General features: G+C 31.9%; 1 protein-coding gene across 1 annotated transcript; it reads left to right on the forward strand.

The window, feature by feature from the left end:
- Positions 1-18341: 18341 nt before the first annotated feature.
- LOC106384353 (glutathione S-transferase T3-like) lies at positions 18342-19226 on the forward strand. Its single transcript, XM_013824329.1, has one exon. It carries the CDS (start codon positions 18342-18344, stop codon positions 19224-19226), a length of 885 nt encoding a protein of 294 aa, XP_013679783.1.
- The last annotated feature ends 3439 nt before the right edge of the window (positions 19227-22665 follow it).

Raw genomic sequence — 22665 nt, forward strand, 5'->3', positions numbered from 1 at the left:
GGTCCACCATATCTGTCTTCTTCTTGTTACATCTATTTTTATGAAACTAAAAGAGTATTTATCAGACACCAAACAATCATTCCAAACTACAAAGCATTGTGTTAATGAAGAGCAGAGCAATGTGAAAGATGATACTGGTCATGGCGAATAGTTTACTTAATTTGTGTTAATGATATCAATTAACAAATTGTGTTGTGGCTTCCACTACGGATGATAGAAAAAACAAATTATTATTCGAGCGAAAATGTTTGATGCCGGGAGAAAAGCAAAAGCGCTTTTTTTTTGTGGGTTGTCATTTTTTGGTCAATATAATGTTTGTTAGATCATTTAACGTGAGCAACCACGTATATAAATCTCTTATACTCCCTCTGTTTCTAAATAGATAACTATGAATTTTTCTGCTGCATGCACAGAAATAATATTTTTTAACATAATATTTTTTATTTTAAAAGAAAATTTTGATTTATATTTTAACTTCAATTGTTATAAAAAATCATAATGTATTTTTGTAATCTTATTTCTTTTGATTTAGTATAACTATTTAAATTTTATTTTATTTAAATTTTAATAAAAATAAAATTAGATTTTATAAAAATAGTTTTAATTATATTATTGTGTTTAATGATTTTTTAATTTATATATATACATATAAATATAAATTCTAATAAATTTGAGACTTTGTTTGTTTTAGTTAAACTGAAAAATCTTTTTGTTAATTTAAACGATGAAGATGAACAGATAAATTTAAATAATGTTTAAATATTTAACTATAAATTTTTTATTGGATTAGTGTTACTTTATTTAGTTTATTTTTATTAATGTGAGATACATATATATTATTATTTTAATTGTGATATATGAATTATTAATATATTTAATAGTTTACCATAAATAAATATTTATACGGAAAATTGACATTAGTGATGATATTATGAGTTATTTTTATTACCATATTTATAATCCCTGCAAAAAAATTTAAATTTTTATAAGGAAATTTTACATCTCACAATTAATATGATGTCATGTCATTATTTTCTAAAACCATGTCATCTATTTTAAGTGTCATGTCATCTTTTTTTCATCGAGAATGATTGTAGTGACAACATGTGTATAAATCACTTCGCAAATGTAGTCTAGGGGATGTTTTAGGGAGTTTTTGATGTTTCAAAATAGATGATGTTTTCAAGTATCAATGCACTTTTTAACTTTATCAAAAACTATGTAACCAATGATATTCTGCAATATGTTTTGTAATTGGTCGAATAACTTTTAATTTATATTTTAATGATATTTTTAAGATAAAAAATAAGTTTCTTAATATAGTTGTGCACAATCCTAAAACTTCATGTATTTTGAAACATATGGAGTATATTAAAGGAGAAGCATTGTAATAAATGCGTTCACACTAAACTGGACACATGTCACATGTAGAAGCATTGTAATAAATGATTTCATGCTAAAATTGACACATGTAACATGTATAAAGCTTTTCAGCCAAACTCTACATAAATATGTTCACACTATGTAATTTACGTTTTTTTTTAATATAAAACTCACATGCATGGTTTTTCTTTACATTATTTTTATTGTTTACGAATAGAGCTGGAAAAATTATTCATAAATTTTGATTCGATTCGTTATCCATTTTGATTCAAACCGAAAAATCTGGATATCCATTACTCTACGAAGCAAATCAAATACTAAAATGCAATATCCGTAAAAAAAAAAAGCAAATCACAAATATCAATATTTATAGAAACGGATATCCAATTTGATATGTTATATGTATATATATATACATATATTTTAAGCATTATATATTATAGTTTATATAAATTTTACAATATTTTTGTTTTTAAATAATTTCATTTTAGGAATTTTATTTTTCACGTATTATTTTGAAAAAATGTCATTTAATATTAATTGACAGTATCTTTATATATTTAACAACCATCTTTATATACTTTTACATACACATATATGTGCACATTGACGTGAGCACCTTATAACTAAGTATTTACCACAACTGAAATATCTAATTTTTTGGAAGTTAAAATATTATTTTTCTTAATGCTTCTTTCACTATCGACCAAATTGTAGTAAAATGATTTGTCTTAATAATTTTTTTTTAGACTATTATCCGTTTAGAAACTATAATATGAAACCATTGGTTCGACATCATGACTATCTAAGATTCATAACATGAAAACAAACAAATAATAGTAATTTTTGATTATCACAGGAAAAAAAAACCAATAACATCAAACATTTTAACCGAACAAACCAAATAAATATTGATTTAAAATGATAGTTATATTTTAGGAGATTAAAAACAAAAAAAATAACCTAAAACCGAACTGATATCCAGATTAAACAGATTAATGTCTTCTTATTAAAATATAATGAAACTAATAATCACATTCCACGCAAGGCGCAGGTTATTACCTAGTTAGAAACTAGGTTGCATGAAAACGGAAACGGATACGCGGAAACGAAACGTTTCGAACGTGGAAACGTGATTTTTTTTTGTGGAAACGTTTTAGAAACGTCTATAAAAAATATATATACATATATATCTTAGAATATATATACATATATATATATACATATATATGTAACTGATAAAAAAATATATATACATATATATGTAACTGATTAATATTTGCATTTATTTTTATTATGTTTAGTATATCTTAGAATACAAATAAACAAATAGTAATTATGTTTAATCATACGAAAATAAAATAAGTCATCATTAAACATCAAAATTATATAAAATTTTCAAAATAACAAAAACCCAATATTTAAATATTAAATAGTTTAACTAAAATAAAAATCATAACACTAAGTCATAACCAATCAGAAAGTTCTAGCGTTTCCAGAACATAAACACAAGTTTCCAAAATAGAAATGCAAGTTTCCACTAAGTTTCCAAATTGAGATTTTTAAGAAACGAGTTTTCAATGCGTTTCCGCGAGTTTCCGAGAGATTCTGATTCCGAAATGTTTCCGAAACGTGAAACGGACCTTCAACCGAGTTTCCATGCAACATAGGTTAGAAAAGTAATCGAATATCCATAACACTATAGTTGTCTAATTTATATGGATAGACAGTCTAATGAAGCTGTATAATTGACTAGCAAATTAGAAGATATATAACTATTGATTATTCTTTCTATATTTGTAAGATTGATTATTTTTTAAAGGGTTTTATACATACTCAATAAATGTCAAGTAAGTTTTAGGGGTTTAAGTTCAATGAATTTGAGTTTGGTCCTTTTGTTTATTTGTCAACTACTAAATGTTTTTTTTTTTTTTTTTTTTTTTTTTTACATAAGTTTAAATGAAAAAATAAGGCTATGAGTGCATTTTTCTTTAATGTTTGTTTATTAGCTCTCCCTTAATCTTGATCCACATTTGTTTTTTTTTTGGCATGGATAACTAATCGTTGATCTATATAGTTTCTTTCTTTCAATTTGTGTGAATAAGTTTCTCGTAGCTAGGTCAAATTTTGATCAGGCTTAATTATCATAAATAAACAGAGAAGATCATGAGTAATAGCCGTTTAGAAGATTTAGCAAACTTTTACTAGAACTCTACAGAGCACCCTTTGAAAATATAGCACGTCCGTATTTTTATAGTGCAATGAATGGTAGTTAAGTACAGTTTCATTTAATTTAGAAAACATTTTATCGGTTTAATTATTTATAGAAATCGTTATATCAGACCAATGAATTGAGTATATTCTAACTCGTGAGCATATAATTAAACTTGATAATTTGCGTATTTAGGGTAAAACTGTACCGAATGAAAGTTAAAATATAATGATGCGAATGTGCATCATTGTCTACAATTAACAATTATAGTAGATCGGTAAAAATCTGCGCCAGTTTCTAGTATCTCAGCTTTAATAAATTAACTCAGTCATCATCTCCTTCGTTTCATGATTTTCATCCATTATTGTTCTTGGTAGACATTAATGATTTTCATTTGCTAAAAGATATGTAAGGAACCTTCTTTTTTTTTTCTTTGCAAAATAAATGTACGCGGGGAATGGGTTTCTCATTAATTAAAATTGTATTGCTACAAAAAAACTACAATGGCGAAATGGGTAAAAAAGCAATAACTTCATTCCACAGAAATAATACTCCTTCCATTTTTATTATTTCACGTTTGAGAGAATTTTTTTGTTACACGACTTTTTCAGTTTTTATGCAAAGTTTATTAACAATTAATGTTCTATGAACGTAATTTTATATATTTTATTTTATTTTATTACTGATTGAATTGTGGTTATATATATTCTAAATGGTGTCTATTAAAACTAACCAAATACTTCATTTCCTTTGTTTTATATTAAGTATCGTTTTGAATTTGTGCACACAGATTAAAAAAAAAATTAATTTTGTATATTTTCTATATATTAAAACACAATTACCTATACACTCAACCATATTTTAACCAATAGAAAAATAAAATAATGAATAGAATTAATCAATTTTGCATTGAAAGTCGAAAACGACACTTATTTTGTAACGAAAAAATTTCTCTACAACGACACTTAATATGAAACGAATGGAGTAGTAGTTTAGTTACGCATATTAAAAAACACATTAACTCTGTATCATAAATGTATTAATTTGTGATTATTAAATTTCAAGAAAATTAAACTGATAATAATTCCTTTTTACCAACCAATAGTAATATAATAAACTTAATTAATCTTCTCAAAGGTTAAAATTTATTATTATTGAGTAATATAAAAAATATTTAAAAATAAAAATTATATTTTTGTTAAACAGAGTTTTTTCTAAAACTTTACCTTTATGTAACAGATATAATATATTTTATGGAAATGACAACATGTTGCAGGGATGAGCACATATTGATCTTCGTAAGTATATGTGATTTGGTCTGCTTTATCTAGATCATCAATTTTGTTATTTGATTTGCTTCGTCACTATGCCAGATATCAGCAACATGTGAAATTTTAAACATATATTTGCTCCGTAAAAAATCAAATTTCAAAAATATCAAAAAGGTAAAATACATAAAATTAAGAAATAAAGTGTAAAACAATAACATTGATACATAAAAATAAATGTGATTGTTTAAATAATCTAGTAACTAAACAATTAATTTTGGGGGGTAAAAATATTTTAAAACTTGGAAAGATAAAAATCATTACATAATATATATATATATATATATATATATGCATATATACATTAGATCGGAGTGGATATCCATTTTTTAATTTTTTTATTGATTCATTTTAAAATATATTAAACATTAGTATTTGGCCATTTGTTTTACTTAGTATAATTATAGATATTCAAATTTTTGAATCAAATGGGACGAATGATAGATCAAATAAGACTTTACGGATAATCTATCCATCATGAGATACGCTTTTCTTGTTAACATCTAGCATATGTAAGAGCATCTCCAATCATATGCTATTTTTACCTCTATATGCTATAATAGAGTAAAATCTACTCTAACTCATCTCTATTTTTTCTCCTAAAATAAAGATTGCTATTTTTGTCTTTATATTTTGGAAAAAAATATAGCATTCCTCTATAATAGAGATATACTTTTTTATTTACAAAATAGTCTTCTAACTTTTTGTGATCATAAACAAAAGACATATTTATGTAGAAATACATTTTTAACACCTAAAACACACAGTTATTTGTTTAGATAATAATTTTAATTTTTGCAATTATACATGAAATAAGCAAAAATATTATAATTTTATTGAAAGTCAAAGTTTTTATTAAACAAATAATATTTAATTGATCATTTATGGGAAAATATAATAATATTGACAGTATAATGTCTATTTTGTTTTCTTATTTTTGTTTAATGCTTTTTTCTGTACTAAAATGTTTAGTTTAAATAATATTGTAATTTTATGAAGCAAAATCAAAAATTTAAATGAATGGGTTAATTTTTAACATTCAAAAGTAAAATGTGCTAATTGTATAACAAAAAAAATCTTTTAATAATATTTTTTTTAGAGGAAAAAATAGAGGAATACATTGGAGAAGAATTCATCTCTATTATAGAGTTTCCCTATTATAGAAGAAAAAAATAGGAGAATACATTAAAGATGTTCTAACCAACTCGTCAAATGCAAAAGACATTTCTGCATGAAACGTATTCAAAACTAGTTCTCCATAAATTGATGGTCCCAATAGTTCAAAATAAATACTGGGTCAAGACAGAGGGATGCAGAGGAATCGAGTTCCAAAAGTGCGCGGTTGAGTTTCCTAATGTTCAGAGGGGTAGAGGCAACTATTTAGCATCACATGCAAAATATAATCATATGCATTTTCATGTACGTGCTCGCAGTCAACCTCGGATCTGATACTTAGCGGGGGTTATTGGTTCTGGTAGTTTAGTAGATTTATAAATTCTCCTTATATTTAGTAGATTTATAAATTCTCCTTATATTTAGAAATATTTCATAAATCCAGTGATTTTCAAATCAAATAAAATAGATTTGATAATTGCTGATATGAGTATTTTAAAATCAAATCAATGAATTGTTATAAATCAATAGATTTGTAACTAGACCTAAATAAAGCACTACAAGAGAACATTATGTTCTCCGACTGCAACTTCCAAAAACATGGATTGTCAGAACAAACTTTTCACGGCATCTCCTCAGAAATTTCAGATCAAACTATTTTTTCACCATGTTATCGGAAGTTTGATCGGATCAAAAGTAAAAATTTCTGACAAAACAGATTTACTTGTCATATTTTCAGAAATCTCATCGGAGTATTCTCGGAACTTATCGACGACTTCATCTTCTCCACCATTCATCATCTTTCTTGCCTCTTTTTCATTTTGCTAAGCATCAAAAGCTGGTCGCACACAATTGGTGGGGATACGTTCATGTGGAATACATCTCTCGTTGCATCTCTTTTTCATTATCGTATGCATTATACAATATGTTGTATGGACATGTGCTTAGTGCATGGTTTTAACATGAGCAAAAAACAATGTATAAAATTTGAAGTAATGCATCAACCGATGTTTGTTGGGACACAAAACTATAAAGAATGAAAAAAAAAACAATATAAAACAAATCCAACCAAAATAACAAGGTTAAACCCAATATTTGATCCTTTGTATTTTACTCTTAAAAATAGTTACAAATCCAATCAAATTAAATCCATACACAAATATTTATTATTGAATAACACATGATTCTAAAATTTATTTTAAAATCATAAAACCAATAACTATGGATTTGAATGTGAATTTTAAAATAATAGAACCAATAACACTACATTTAGTTTGGATTTACAAATCTATTAAAATGCAGAAACCAATAACACCCTCTAAGTGAACTAATATGAAGAATTTTCTAGAATTTTGTAGCGAATTTTATCAGATCTGACCAGGTTTTCATTTTCAACTCATATTCGGAACAAGGCTGTATTGTCATGTTATTGTTACACACTTTATTAAGTATATAGATTAGCCATGTATAATTTTGTAGGACATTGATATCATTCAGAGGTTGCCAGGAGTAGAGAGAATGGTTTGCATCACATGAAAAGAAAAACATATACAATATATTATGTTTGAACCGAGAACTGTCGATAAACTAGTGAGATGAAGAGACGAGAACTCGTCGGTGGGTCGAGACAAAAGCGTTTATCGACAGTTCTCGGTTCAAACAGTTGGCGCCCACCGTGGGGCTCGAACCCACGACCACAAGGTTAAGAGCCTTGAGTCCGAGATAGGTTCCAAAGGTCGGCTAGGGTTGCTCCCTGTCTCGGAAACATGATGTACTGCTTAAGGAAAGCGGCCGACAGATCATAGAAACTGTCGACAAAGTTTTCTTTTAACCCGGTGAACCATCCCAATGTTGGCCCTTGAAGAATTTCTACGAAGAGTTGGCAAAACCCAGCGTCTTTTTCTTCGTCGGAAAAGTTAGTTCGCCCCATCGCAATGTTGAACGCAGTAATGTGGTCAGTGGGGTCGGCTTTTCCGGCGAAATATGGAAGACGGATTTTCTCCGCCGGTCGGAGTCGGACGTCGGTGATTCGCCGGGTAAACGGGGTTCTTAGGGTTTCAGCGATGACGCGTTCGATCAACGACGCAGAGGTGGTTCCCTGGTGGATCTTGCTCCGGATATCTAGAACTGACTATTTAAGTTCGGCGAGCTCATGGACAGTAGTCAGATCTGGATCGCCGTGAGTTTGGGCATCACTTGTATATGGGTTTCCGGTGCCGGCTGTTCGAAAGGTGTCGAACAGCTGTCTTCGAATCGTCGTGGCTGAATCTTCGGGGTTTCCAGCTAAGGGAGCTAAGATGGCGGCGATGGCGGCGAGTTGCTCTTTCGTCACCTTTTGAACGGCGTCTTGTTGAGCCATTCTTTCCATGATGGTGTCGACAAAAGCTGCTGCTGTTGGAGCGGCTTCAGTCGGGGTGGACTCGTCGCCGGACGGCGAGTCTGAATGAACCATGTTGATTTTGCTGACGCTACCTTGTCAGGCTCCACGGTGGGCGCCAACTGTTTGAACCAAGAACTGTCGATAAACTAGTGAGATGAAGAGACGAGAACTCGTCGGTGGGTCGAGACAAAAACGTTTATTAGATCATTGAATCGTTCGGTCGAGTTACAAAAGAGGAAAGAATCGGTAGAATGTAAGCCAGTGAAAGCTAGTTCGCCGGAAGTTACAAGTCGGCGAGAGAAAGATGTAAAAACCTAATTCTAGCCGAAAGTAAGTGTGAGGTCATTTGCGGATCCCTTTTCGTTGCCTCCTATTTCTCTTTTTATAGGTGGTCGACCGATGACCTAATTTGCCTCCGCTTGATGGGCTTTCCACCTGTTGGACTGAGCTATCGGGCCGCTGATTCGAGTCATTGAGTCGACTGCTTTCAGTCGTTCCTTTGATCAACTAAAAGTAGTCTTGAGTCAAACCGATCATACCCAACATGCATCAAATCCAATTCTTAGTGAGTTGTATGAAGAATTTTCTAGAATTTTTGTAGCGAAACAATTTATCAGATCTGACGACCAGCTTTTCTTCTTCAACTCATGTTCAGCATTAGGCAGAATTTTTATGTTACACATTCTACTAAATATATAGATTAGTCATGGATAAAATTTTGATAACATTGTAGGATACTAATATTATAAATTTTAATATAATGAAGGTAATAAATTTCTAATGATGAATATATTCACACGCTACGGGTAATTAAGGAAGATGATGAGGATGAGATGAGGAACCGTAAAGTAACATATATAATGTCTAATGATAATTCATTCGCGTGCGATTACGTATAATTCCATAACAAGTTATTTTTGCTTTAAAAAAAGAGAGTTATTTTTGCTTATGTTATGGAATAAAGATCATCCTTTTGTTCCTTAATATACGGGAAATCTTTTGATCACAGTTATATGTAATCAAGAGAAGTAAAATCTATCATTGAAAGGATGTCGCACGTACATAGACATTTTCTTTAGTATACACATTTTCTTTTAGTAAAGGTGTCGTTATACATATGTAATGCAATATTATTGGTAAATATTTACTGGATTCTCTACTATTAAAATTGTAACATTTTTGGTTGATATAAAATCATATATTAAAGCGACCAAATTTATGATCTTATTATACTTTGGGTCTATATCCAATTTGACTAATTTTTTTCTAAACATAAAAACAGATCTTCATCGAATCGTCTATGTAATATTTTTCATAATTATAATATTATAACAAACCATCGTTAAAAAAAAAAAATCTCCAAGTTTCATAATTTGTTTGGATTGGATAATTATGGAATAAAGATCATCCTTTTGTTCCTTAATATACGGGAAATCTTTTGATCACAGTTATATGTAATCAAGAGACGTAAAATCTATGATTGAAAGGATGTCGCACGTACATACACATTTTCTTTTAGTAAAGGTGTCGTTATAAATATGCAATGCAATATTATTGGTAAATATTTACTGGATTCTCTACTATTAAAATTGTAACATTTTTGGTTGATATTTCTCAAAAAAAAAAAAAAACATTTTTGGTTGATATAAAATCATATATTAAAGCGACCAAATTTATGATCTTATTATACCTTGGGTCTATATCCAATTTGACTAATCTTTTTCTAAACATAAAAACAGATATTTATCGAATCGTCTATGTAATATTTTTTATAATTGTAATATTTTAATAAACCATCGTTAAAAAAAACAAACCTCAATGTTTAATAATTTGTTTGGATTGGATAATCTTTCTTTACATGATCAGTACACGGGTTTGAACTATACTGAATTACTAGGTTAACATCCGCGCCTAGCGCAGAATGAACATTATATATAAAAGTTATTTTATGTATTATATATTTTTACAAATTATAAAATAATAAATATATATTGAATAATCAAAAATCAGTAACTATTACATATACAATTAAATTGGTACGAACATATAAATCAATTTTATTAATCTAAACAATATTTTTTTTATTTGATAGGATATGTAGTTAAATTTAAATGATATTAACATACATAGTATATTTTTAATATTAATGCTTATTAAATGATATTTTCTACTCATACGGTGTTTTTGATCATTTTTATCTTTAATAGCTAAAACTTTAAATTACTAATAATTTATATTTTTTTTTAAAGTAAAGTTGTCATTTCTCGTTCAAAGCTTTTATCAAAAAAAGTGTTCAAAGTAAATTTCGAAACTAAAATATTTATGTATTCTATAGGGTTTATAGTTTAATTAAAAACTATATATGTATATATATATATATATATATTTTAATCTTAATAATTAATTAAATTAGACTTTTTATTTATATGATTTTGAAATCATTTTTATTTTGTCAAAAAAAAATTTTAAACTACGGATCACAAAATTTGAATGTGAGACTTTTAACAGTTTTAGGAATTTATAGTCGTTTTTAAAAACTCAAAATATAACATATACAAAAAAATCTAAATTTTTATTATATGGTTATTGTGATTGTGATTGTTTAATTTATTTTAATATTTTAAAATTAAGAAAATATGATAGAAGATACACTAATTTTTATCAAATATTCAAAATCATTCATTGTCATATATACTTTAGCCACATTAGGAAATTCCGTAACTTTTATTTAACGAAATAATAAAGAACATTAATAATGAATTTATGGTTAGCTTAATAAAAAACTTATTATATAATTAGATAAACCAATTTATTTTTGTAATGATTCTAAGAATCAACCTAGTGATGACACGTGGGTACAAAAAAATTGTAATGTTTTTCAATTAATATATAGGGGATATTTGTTCTATTTGACGTTTTAGTTGGAAAACCAACATTACTTATCGATAACTGTAGACTGTGGAGTAAAAGGCATCACTATATAGTATATAGTATGTTTAAGTTCAGCCCACATAGTCTGAATTCTGAATTGTGCTTTCTAAAACAAAACATGCGAAACCACTGTATTGATTATAAGTTCAATTTTCTTAAAATTTTATCAATAAGCATGAAAAGAATAAGAACGCCAGTAGGCAGTAATGTGTCTTAAATGCAAGTTTATATTAGAGACAAATTCGCCACATGGGATTGTTGAAAAAGATCCTAAATAATATTACTCAATTTAACACCAATTGGATAAGATAGATTGTACACTTCATTTATCACCGATTGGTTTGAAGCTCATCTAACTTAACAATTTACTAGATCCTAAGCGCGGATATAAATTTTCAGTTTTTAATTATTTATTTTATTAAATGATGTATTTGTAATATTCGTTCATATTATATTCATTAAGTAAATGTTTTTTTTGCATCTTAAACTATCTATTTTTTTACGAATGTATAATATCATATAAAAAAAATGAGTATAGAGTTAATTAGATAATTTTAAAAACAGAAATTTTTTTTTCGTGTGCGATATCATATAAATAATGATCCACCCAATTAACAAAAATCATGATTATTTTATGTGTAATTTTTTTTATTTTGACCATTTCCTTAAAACTATATTAAATTTTACATATTTTAATTAGAATATTTTTAATATATTTACCTTTTTATTTGAAATGCAACTCAATATTTTTTTAACAATTATAACAAAATATTTTAAAAATATTTTTAGAATTTGTTTGAAAAATATGAAAATTACATTTTAAATTAAAATTATCCTAAAATATGATAAGTTTTGATGTAAACGAAAACTCAAATTATGTCAAAATAATGATATTCAATGATAATAACAATTTTAATTGATTATTTTTTTTAAAATACATTTACAAAAATATTATTTGAAAGAAAATTCATTTATCTTTCAAATATAAAATGAAAATATTATAATAAAATAATAAAAATATAAATAAAAACCATAAATTTAGCAAATGACAACTGAGTTATATTATGCTAAAATTTTTTTTCTAACAATTTATCAAATGACAAATGAGTTATGAGCAAATAATACCTTATAATTTTTAAAAACATAGCTCTTCTTAAATATTTTTTTAATAAATAATTATTTTTAAATTTAATCAACTGGAAATAATATCCGTACAATTGTGTGAGTCAAATTCTAGTTTTATTGATGCATGTTATATATTAGTACTGCATGTTTTAGGTAACATTTTAATGATGCACGTTTTTAAAAATCTCCATTATTAAAATTATGCACGTAAGGATAACTCATGAGTTTTTTTGGTTGATTAAATGACATTATGTCCAAATTTATTTAAGGATATTTCATTAAGGTAACTGAAAAAGACAAACAATAAAATAGGAAGTTTAAATTCATTTAAGCATATTTCATTAATGTAACTGAAAAAGACAAGTAATAAATTAGGCAGTTTTATTCGTTTTAGGATATTTCATAAATGCAACTGAAAAAGACAAGCAAAAAAAAAATAGGGAATTTAATTAATGAAGTAAGAACATTTTCAAATAGGTACTTCTCTTTTAATAATATAGATATTTTTAATATCTTTACCTTTTTATTTGAAATGCAACTCAATATTTTTTTAAAAATTATACCAAAATATTTAAAAAATATTTTTAGAATTTGTTTGAAAAATATGAAAATTACATTTTAAATTAAAATTATCCTAAAATATGTTAAGTTTTGATTTAAACGAAAACTCAAATTATGTCAAAAATAATTATATTCAATGATAATAACAATTTAAATTGATTATTTTTTGAAAAATACATTTACAAAAATATTGTTTGAAAGAAAATTCATTTCTCTTTCAAATATAAAATGAAAATATTATAATTAAATAATAAAAAATATAAATAAAAACCATAAATTTAGCAAATGACAACTGAGTTATATTATGCTAAAATTTTATTTCTAACAATTTAGCAAATGAAAAATGAGTTATGAGCAAATAATACCATATAATTTTTAAAAACATAGTCATTCTTAAATATTTTTTGAATAAATAAATATTTTTTAATTTAATCAACTGAAAATAATATCCGTACAATTGTGTGAGTCAAATTCTAGTGTTATTGATGCATGTTATATATTAGTGCTGTATGTTTTAGATAACATTTTAATGATGCACGTTTTTTAAAATCTCTATTATTAAAATTATGCACGTAAGGATAACTCATGAGTTTTTTTTGTTGATCAAATGACATTATGTCCAAATTTATTTAAGGATATTTCATTAAGGTAACTGAAAAAGACAAACAATAAAATATGAAGTTTAAATTCATTTAAGCATATTTCTTTAATGAAACTGAAAAGACAAGTAATAAATTAGACAGTTTTATTCGTTTTAGGATATTTCATAAATGCAACTGAAAAAGACAAGCAAAAAAAATAGGGAGTTTAATTAATGAAGTAAGAACATTTTCAAACGGGTACTTCTCTTTTAATAATGTAGATATGTGTGTATATATATATATACAGAATTTTGTGTTACTGAATCACAAACTCATGTTATGTTCTTCGGGAGACTTTTTAGTAAAGTGATATAAGTATCCATGATGGGTATTAGAAAAGGTTACATTTGATGATTGAAAAACATGGCAATTATGCTTTTTCTTATCAAAGCAGACAATTATGTCTTAATTCCCACGGTTTATCTTTTTGTAATAAATAATCTGAATTTGAATCAGCATGAAATGTGGCATTAGATATGGAACTATATACTCCAGTTAAATGGATAACCGATCTGTTTGTGTAAGATTCGAGTTTATAGAGAGATCTATCTACGTTCAAGCAATATCTCAATAAAACACTCTATTCTGTGCTGCTGCTGTTATAAAAATCGAAGTACACCATGTTGAAATCTTTCATCATATTTCTACTGGAAACGAGATTTGATATACTATGAGCATTGATCCGATTTGAGTTGGTATTCATCCATGCCCGTAAAAGAGATCTAATATAGTGTTCAGCCAAATAACTTGCTATTATAAATGGTTGGCTCATCAGACTCTACAAGTGGCACTAACCATATAAAATAACATTAATTAATTAAATATAAAATCTAAAGACAGAGCAAATTCCGAGAATATAATAAAAAAGGACAGAAGAACTTGTTCCCACTTTCTATCTTCTTAGACCACAATTATCAGCGAGATATAAGAAGAATCCTTAACAAAAAATAAAATAAAATATAGTGTGGACTCCACAGAAAAACAAAAAACCGGTCACAAAGGTAATAGATTAGTGACCGATTTTGGTGTGTTCTTTGTACTGTTTGCGGGCTCCGCTAAAACGTGGCGACCTGCAATTTTTTTTTTTATTATTTTCTTTTTAAATCAGCAAAAAAAAAGAAATTAAAATTAAGAAACCCAAAAGGAGTTCCACGGATAATGATGGCCTTAACCTTTAACTTTGGGGACTAGGGACCCAAAAACATTTCTTTATTGACCATCCATATTTGCTATTATAAACTTTTAATTGGCTGTCCATTTATATGTTTCAAAAGGGTTTCAATGCATAAGCATTTGTCTGGAAACCATTGTGTGATAATATAAGTAAGTACGCATAGGATAGGCATAGGAGTGTAGGACGGTACGTCCGTTGTATATAAATAATTTCTGATACAATTTCCGTAACATTAACTTTACAAAATCCGAGAGACAAATGACATCGTGAAGTTGGTGAGAAGAAGTACGTATACTAATTTTGGTATGTTAACATAGGGTGATACGGTTTTAAAGATACTGGATGGAAGCAAATCATTTTGGATGGAAGCAAATCATTTACCTTTTTCTCTGTGGAGATATTAGAAGCCGGAAATGTGTAACAAATACACTAGCAGAGATTGTGGGAAAATACTTTTAATGAATTCTTAAGTAACATAGAACAACAAAAAATTGTATAGTTGCATGAGACACGGTTAAAAACTCTTTTCTCTCTCCTCTATCTTCTCCCTCTTCGCTCTCGACTACAGAAAAACGTCACGACTGTCTCCGGCGCGTCCGCGTGCGTGCGGCCGCCGGAGGGCCTCTCTCTCCCTTAGCTTTTCCTTTGCCCTTTGCTGGTTGTCGGATCTCCGTTCTCTCCCCGATATGCTTGTGGATCTGCGGTTGGGTTACGCTCCCGTGGGAAGACGCACGCGAGTTCTTTCAAATCTGGGGTCCTCTCTGCTTCTGGTGGTTCCACGGTGAGGCTACAAGGCGGTTTTCGTGGCAATTGGTCGGATTTTAGGACTTCGTCGGAGTAGATCGATTTTACCTTTTTGATCTCTCCCGGATGTCTCCGTCGTGGTGGTTGGTTTCTGGTAGGCGAGCCTTTGAATCTCCGTATGGTACGGGGCTCTGTAGGTATTTCCTTTCGTCTATGGTGGTTGGTTCTTAGGGTTTCTCCGGCGTCGGCATGGTCCTGCTCCTTCTTCCCGTAGTCAGGTGAACTCTGGTGCTTCTTCAGACCGGAGGTGGGCCTTGGGGCTGATGCACGCAGTAGGTGATGGTGTTTCACTCCAGTTTGGCATGTGTGTTTTGATTATGTTGTTTGGAGCAAGTTGGTCGTCTATGGCCGCTTGTGAACGATATGCTCGGCCGCTTCATTTCAGAACCCTTCTACACGGCTTTTGTTATAGCTCTGCCTTGCTTTTGGCTGATGTCAATCGCTTGGTTTGTCTCATACGTTCAGCGCTCGACCCTTCTCCATTCACACCGGACTCGGGTCCTCTCATTATGGTTATTGCCTTTGGTTCTCAAAGGTAACAAAAGGCAAGGCGGTGCTCGGCTTGTCATTCCCGCCTCGGTGTCTCCTTTTGGTCTAATTCACTTCCCATGACCACATTAGCTTTAGGAGCTCGTGTGGTGGTGCGATTGACTTGCCATATAAGTGTTGAGACAGGTTAGGACATGAGTGGTGGTGCTTCCAGTCCGATTTTTATGCAGGTTGGTAGACGGCGATAGCGAGCACTTGCTCGTTTGGGGAGGGATTCACGCGTCGGTGGCGTGACATACAGACTGGCTTTGATGGCACTGCAAAGCCTTGTGGTAAGTATTTGGATTTCTCCCCCATGGCCGTCATGTGCTTCATATACAGAGAACGTTATAAGTTTCGTGGAGTTCATTGGAAACTAGCTACTCCGGAGACGTCAAGGGAACTCCCGGCATCCGAGGCAACACGGAGAACCTCACTTTCCCAAGAACCACGTCGAAGGTTGAGAACAGCAACCGATATCAAAGTTTTTCGAAAATCAATCTAGCGGAATATGTCGGGTTTATTGGGTGGGCGAAGCTAGAGTTGTAATATTTAGACTTTGATACTTTTGTTCAAAACGAGCTTGTAACCGTATCTGATTCCCGATTTTTCAGGTCAATTTATATATAAAATATTAAAAAAAATTGTATCATAGTTAAATTTAAAGAAATAAAAAGTAAAAAAAATGTCTACAAAAATAAACTCCTACAAAAATACTAATATTTTCGTCTTTCGTTTTAATACTACATGTTTCCTTATAGTCCGTTTCTAAGACCAGGATTAACGCTGGATCTTAGTTGGGCTCTTAAGCCCAAATTGCAATTTAAAAATTAAAAAAAAAATGTGGTAAGAGTCGGGTTCCTGGAAACCCTACGGAGGAGGCGACTCTTGTGACGTCTCTTCGTCTCTCTCTCTCTCTCCCTTTCCCACATAGAATCTGTTCTTCTCCGACCAAATCCAGCCAAAATCAGCCGCGACAGAGAGATCTCTTCATCTTCTTCGCCTCTGTGGTAGAGTTTGCGGAGCCGGCGAAGCGAAGCTCCCATCAGACCACATCGTCGAAGGTATTATCTTCCTCAATCGTCTTCTGTTCTTCCTCTATCGTCTTCTTCCGCTATCGTCTTCCTATATTGTCATCAAACCCTCGGATTGAAACCCTAATAAGAACTGATTTGATGATTTATTTGTCTTCAGTTGAGGCAAATCGGTCAGAAAGAAGTAGAGATATGAGCTAATCTGTTTTGGTGTAGCACGGAGTTGAAGAACAGAAGGTAAATTGTGGTTTTTTCATCGTTTATAGGACATGCATGTTTGTTGAGTTGGTTAGATTCAGGGTCGAACATAATGTGATGTTTTGTGCGTTTTTCAGGTTCTCAAGTGTGTTCTCGTGAATCAAAGAGGTAGTCACATCAAGATTCATCATACAGAAGAAGATTTAGGTAAGCTTGTGGTGTATTTGAATTCATATAAGTTGAATCTGGTTGTGAAGAGTGTTGATGCTTTGTTGTTCCTCTTTTCAGGTTGTGAAGAGGGTTGTACTGAATCACAGAGTCATTCTACACACAGAACATCTGGTAAGCTTTTGGTCTTTTTGTAAAGATATAGATGTTTAACATCTGGTAAGCTTTTGGTCTTTTTGTAAAGATATAGATGTTTTTGATGTTTGAGACAGGTAGATAGACATAGAAATATGCCTGGATTGCTCTCTGAATTGCTTTACCCTGCTGATTAATTTGCATCCTTTGAATTGTTCTTTCTTTCTTTGATCGCTTCTTAGTTTGTTTGTTTGCTTGCTTCTATGTATAATCATCATGTTTTCATCTTGTTAAACCATTCACATATAGAGATTTGATGTTTCTATTTGTGATCAATTTAAATTGCATTAAGTTATTTAAAATCTAAATCATGAAAAATCCTTTATATTGAACGTACTTTTTTTGATATCTGTCATTTATGGTATGTCCTTTGTTAGATAGAAACATTAAAACATATACAAACATTAAAACTTCACTAAAACATATCTACAACATACAACTACTTCCTAAAACAATTAAAAGCAATTAAAAGCAACATTAAAACTTCATCTATTTTCCTCTATTAAAGCTTCCTTACTAATCGTTTACTTCATCACCTTCATCTTTCTTCTCTACCTCTTCTATGTATGGATTCTCATCAAAGCCAGTCTTCTGGCTTTTTACACCTACTAAACAGTCAACTACCTAACAATGAATACCCAACTCAGTTTATGAGTTCTTTACCTAGTCCAGACCTTGGAGGATCTGCTTCACGTGCACAAAGTGGTGAGGACCGTAAGCAAAGGTGCAAGTGGTCAACAGCTGAAGACCTGGTCCTCATCAGTGCATGGTTGAACACCTCCAAAGATCCACTAGTTGGAAATGAGCAAAGAGCAGGAACCTTTTGGAAGAGGATCGCCGCTTATTATAATGCAAGTCCCAAGGTGGTTGGTTTGGCTAAGAGAGAGCAAAGCCACTGTAAGCAACGGTGGGGGAAGATAAATGAGGGTGTCTACAAATTCGTGGGGTCATATGACGCTGCAACAAAACAAAGGACCAGTGGCCAGAGTGAAGATGATGTTTTGAAGGCTGCACATGAAATCTTCTTCAACGATTACAACGTGAAGCTCTCGTTGGAGCATGCCTGGAGGAAGCTTAGGAATGATCAGAAATGGTGTGGGACTTATGGAAGTAGTCAACAAAGCTCTGGTTCAAAAAGAAAGAGGGTGGAGGAAGAACAATCTTTTCAGTCATCAGCATCTATGCCCAGTGTCAATGGAGAGGATGAAGTAACGGCTAGGCCTATTGGTGTTAAGACAGCAAAGGCGAAGGCTAAACGGCCAATGAGAGAAGAAGGGAAGAATCTGCAAGAATTGCGGCAAATGTGGGAGATAAAGGCGAATGACTTAGCTATGAAGGATAAGTTTAGCAAGACCAAACTGCTTGACAACTTGCTTGCAAAAACAGAGCCACTTAGTGAATTAAAAGTGGCGCTTAAGAACAAACTGATTACTGAAATGTTATCAAAGTAATCCTTTAAAATATGAGTAAATCTATGTTAGTGAATTAGTAGTCTTTGTGATCAATGTTATCAATCTTGCTTTGAAATATAAGTTGATGTGTATACTTTTTTGCTTTTCGTGGGAACATAAACCAAAATGGAAGCAAGAAAACCGATTGTTTGTGGCCTCTCAACAAGAGGAATCATACCATCTCTCCCACAAGAAGATACATATGATGATGTTGCGGATATCGCACCAACTGAAGTAGAAGTGGTGGAGATATCAGATGAAGAAGAAGAAGATATGGTGGAGTTGAGCTCCGAAGAATTTATGAGAAATATGGGCTACTTGATTAGGGTGGAGGAATCAGTTGAGGACATTGAACCTGAGTTCAGAAGGATGCTGAAAAGGATGGAAGAGAAAAAGAAGAAGCTGAGAGAGGAGAAGTGTAAGGTCCGATCCCGGCTCTAAGCCCAAACTGATCCGCGACCTTACCATCCAACATTTGAATGTCTGATTCAGGTTTTAAGGTCTTTTAATTACTAAGTTCAATTCCATTTCAAGTGAGGTTCATGATTAAAACAATCTTATCAAGTGAACATAAGGCAAATCGGATTGTATATATAATAAATGAGATCCATACATCATCCATAGATTCATACTAATAGGTTTACACACTTAATCTATCATAAGTTCACAGTTTGCACAATAGGCTATCAATACTTCACATCTATCCACAATGACCCATTCACCACACATCTTCCCTTGGCTTGAATCCTCATGGCATCTTTCCTTTACCACGGTCCAGGTCCGGTCCTGAAACCACGCAAACCACAAGATAAACACAACAGGCCGAACACCTAATCATCAAGTCTAAGATTGCATGGTTCGTTCCTAAGAACTAGGGTCTGTCCAGAATGGACCTACCTAAATAAATTCCCGAAAACTAAATAAAATTCATGACAATTCATGATAATTCCTAACTAAGAGATTCCCATAATCAGATCTCAACCGATCCAACCCAAGGTATGAGATCCGATCATAGAACAGCCTGGCTGTTGCCTAAGGCTTAGTCTCTAAACCGGCCAAGGCCTGGGTTCAGCGTTCCCTGTCTCCATCAATCCAATAACATCACATGACATAATATATGTTTCTGCCAAGCAATCCGACCACAAGTCCATACGGTTCATCCGCAGGCCCGGGGCCGTCTCTTGCAGTCTACACCACTAACCTTAGGAGTTCTTTCCCCTGGAGGCATGTCCTTCTCCTTCTCCTTCTCCTTGTCCCTCTGTCTGGTATCCATCTCTACGGCCTGGTCTTCCCACGATCAGAACACGCCAGCAAGATCACACCACTCCACACGGTCCTCCTCTCACAACCGCCGGTCTCTCTCTCTTTATCTTTCTGGTACGATTTTGGCAGAGCTTTGCCTAAGGAATTTCGTGCCATTATTTGTGCCAGGGACTCTTTATTTATAGAGAAACTGAGCCCCAACTGCCCTGGAGAAACCGGCACAAGCAGTTAGAGAGAAAGGGCACAAAACTGCCCCTTTTGCACCTTTTCGGAAATAACTGCCCAACTGTCCTTCTCTCCTTTGGGCTGTCCGAAAACTAGGCCCAGAACATCATCCTGAGTCCCTTGTCTGAGGCCAAGACCCACGGACCCTTGGTGGTTCATGTCAAGATCCCACCAGCCCATAACCGCCCATGGCCCGACCACACCAGCCCGGACCACAACACTCCATCGAGCTGAGTTGAGCTCGTCACCAACTGTTCCCAGCTGAGTGAGCTAGTCTATCAGCTCCAGTGAGCTACCCAAGACTGAATGAGCTAACTCCATACTATCATCAGCTGGTTGAGCTTGCTCTCGGCCTTTGTCCAGCTACCGGTCACTCACCCAGCTCTCTTAAGTTTCCTTTTACTTCATCCTGGTTAAGTCTCAGCTTCCTGATGCCCTTAACCTTGTCTTTGAGCCATGATACGCTTGTCCTTAGGTCTGATGACCTGACTGGTGCGTCTCCTCGAACCATGGCTCGTCCCAACGATCCTATCTAGGATCGGGGATGCTACAAGAAGTTCAAGGTACTGAACTCGGGAATCAAGCTAGAAGTAGGCTAATCTTCTAAGGATGATGGTAAGAAGAGGAAGAGAAGAAGCTGAGAGAGGAAAGTCACAGACAAGCTCCTGTATGTTGTATTTTGGTTTTTGTGTCTAAAACTTTGCAGGTCACGGACTCCTGTATGTTGTGTAGTCATGAGGATTGTCTCATGCATATTGTATGTTTGTGTAGTCACGGAATAGCTTTGTAGTCACGAGACTCTTGTATGTTTGTGTAGTCATGAGACTACATTTGTATGGTGTCATAAAACTCATGTTCTATTGTCACAAAACTCTTGTATTATTGTGAAGTCATAAAACTCTTGTATGTTTGTGTAGTCACGAGAGCCTTGTCTTGTATTATTGGTAGTCTTGTATGTTTGGTTCTCTTGTTCTATAAATTAAGGAGTAATTCTTATTCTACAACACACAACTTTTCTTCTCTCATTCAAGAAACACAACTCTTGTTCTCTCCTTTTTATATTATCAGTTTGAATCCGGTAAATTTTTCAAATAAATCTTGTTCTCCCTTTCTCTATTCTCATTTCAAACAATTCTTGTTCCAAACATTTAACAAAAAAAAAAAGTTTCTTCTTTCGATATGATATCTTCTTCACAAAATCCTTTTGAGGGATTCGAGGATGAAAAATTTGACGAAACATTTGATCAATATTTTGATCAACATTTTGATCAAACTTTCAAGAATTTTACCACTGATTATGGTAATCAAGAAGAAGAAAAGAAAAAAAGAAAAAAACGAGCTTACATAGAAAGAAATCGTGAAGAAGACGATCTACGTTTATGGAATGATTATTTCAGTGACACTCCAACATACCCTGATAATCTATTCCGACGACGTTTTAGGATGAACACTCCAACATACCCTGATAACCTATACCCTGATTATTTCAGTGACACTCCAACATACCCTGATAATCTATTGTTGATCGACTCTCTAATGAAGTTGAATTCTTTCGACAAAAGAAAGATTGTATGGGAATGCTTAGTCTCTCTCCTCTTTAAAAGTGTACAGTAGCCATCCGTTGTTTGGTATATGGTACTGCGGCTGATACGGTTGACGAATACCTCCGACTCGGTTCAACTACAACTCGGTCATGTTTGGAAAATTTTGTGGATGGAATAATATATTTATTCGGCGATGAGTACCTAAGAAGACCAACACCGACTGATCTTCAACGTCTATTTGATATTGGTGAGCATCGTGGATTTCCCGGATGATAGGAAGCATCGATTATATGCATTGGGAGTGGAAGAATTGTCCCACCGCTTGGAAAGGTCAATATTCACAGGGTTCGGGAAAATCCACAATCGTTTTAGAGGCGGTTGCATCGTATGATCTATGAATATGGCAT

The sequence above is a fragment of the Brassica napus genome, chromosome C3 (genome assembly GCF_020379485.1).
Source record: "Brassica napus cultivar Da-Ae chromosome C3, Da-Ae, whole genome shotgun sequence".
NCBI classification, from domain to species: Eukaryota; Viridiplantae; Streptophyta; class Magnoliopsida; order Brassicales; family Brassicaceae; genus Brassica; species Brassica napus.

Excerpts from the sequence above, each read along its gene's own strand:
- LOC106384353 (XM_013824329.1), top strand. The coding sequence starts at position 18,342 with ATGGATTCTCATCAAAGCCAGTCTTCTGGCTTTTTACACCTACTAAAC.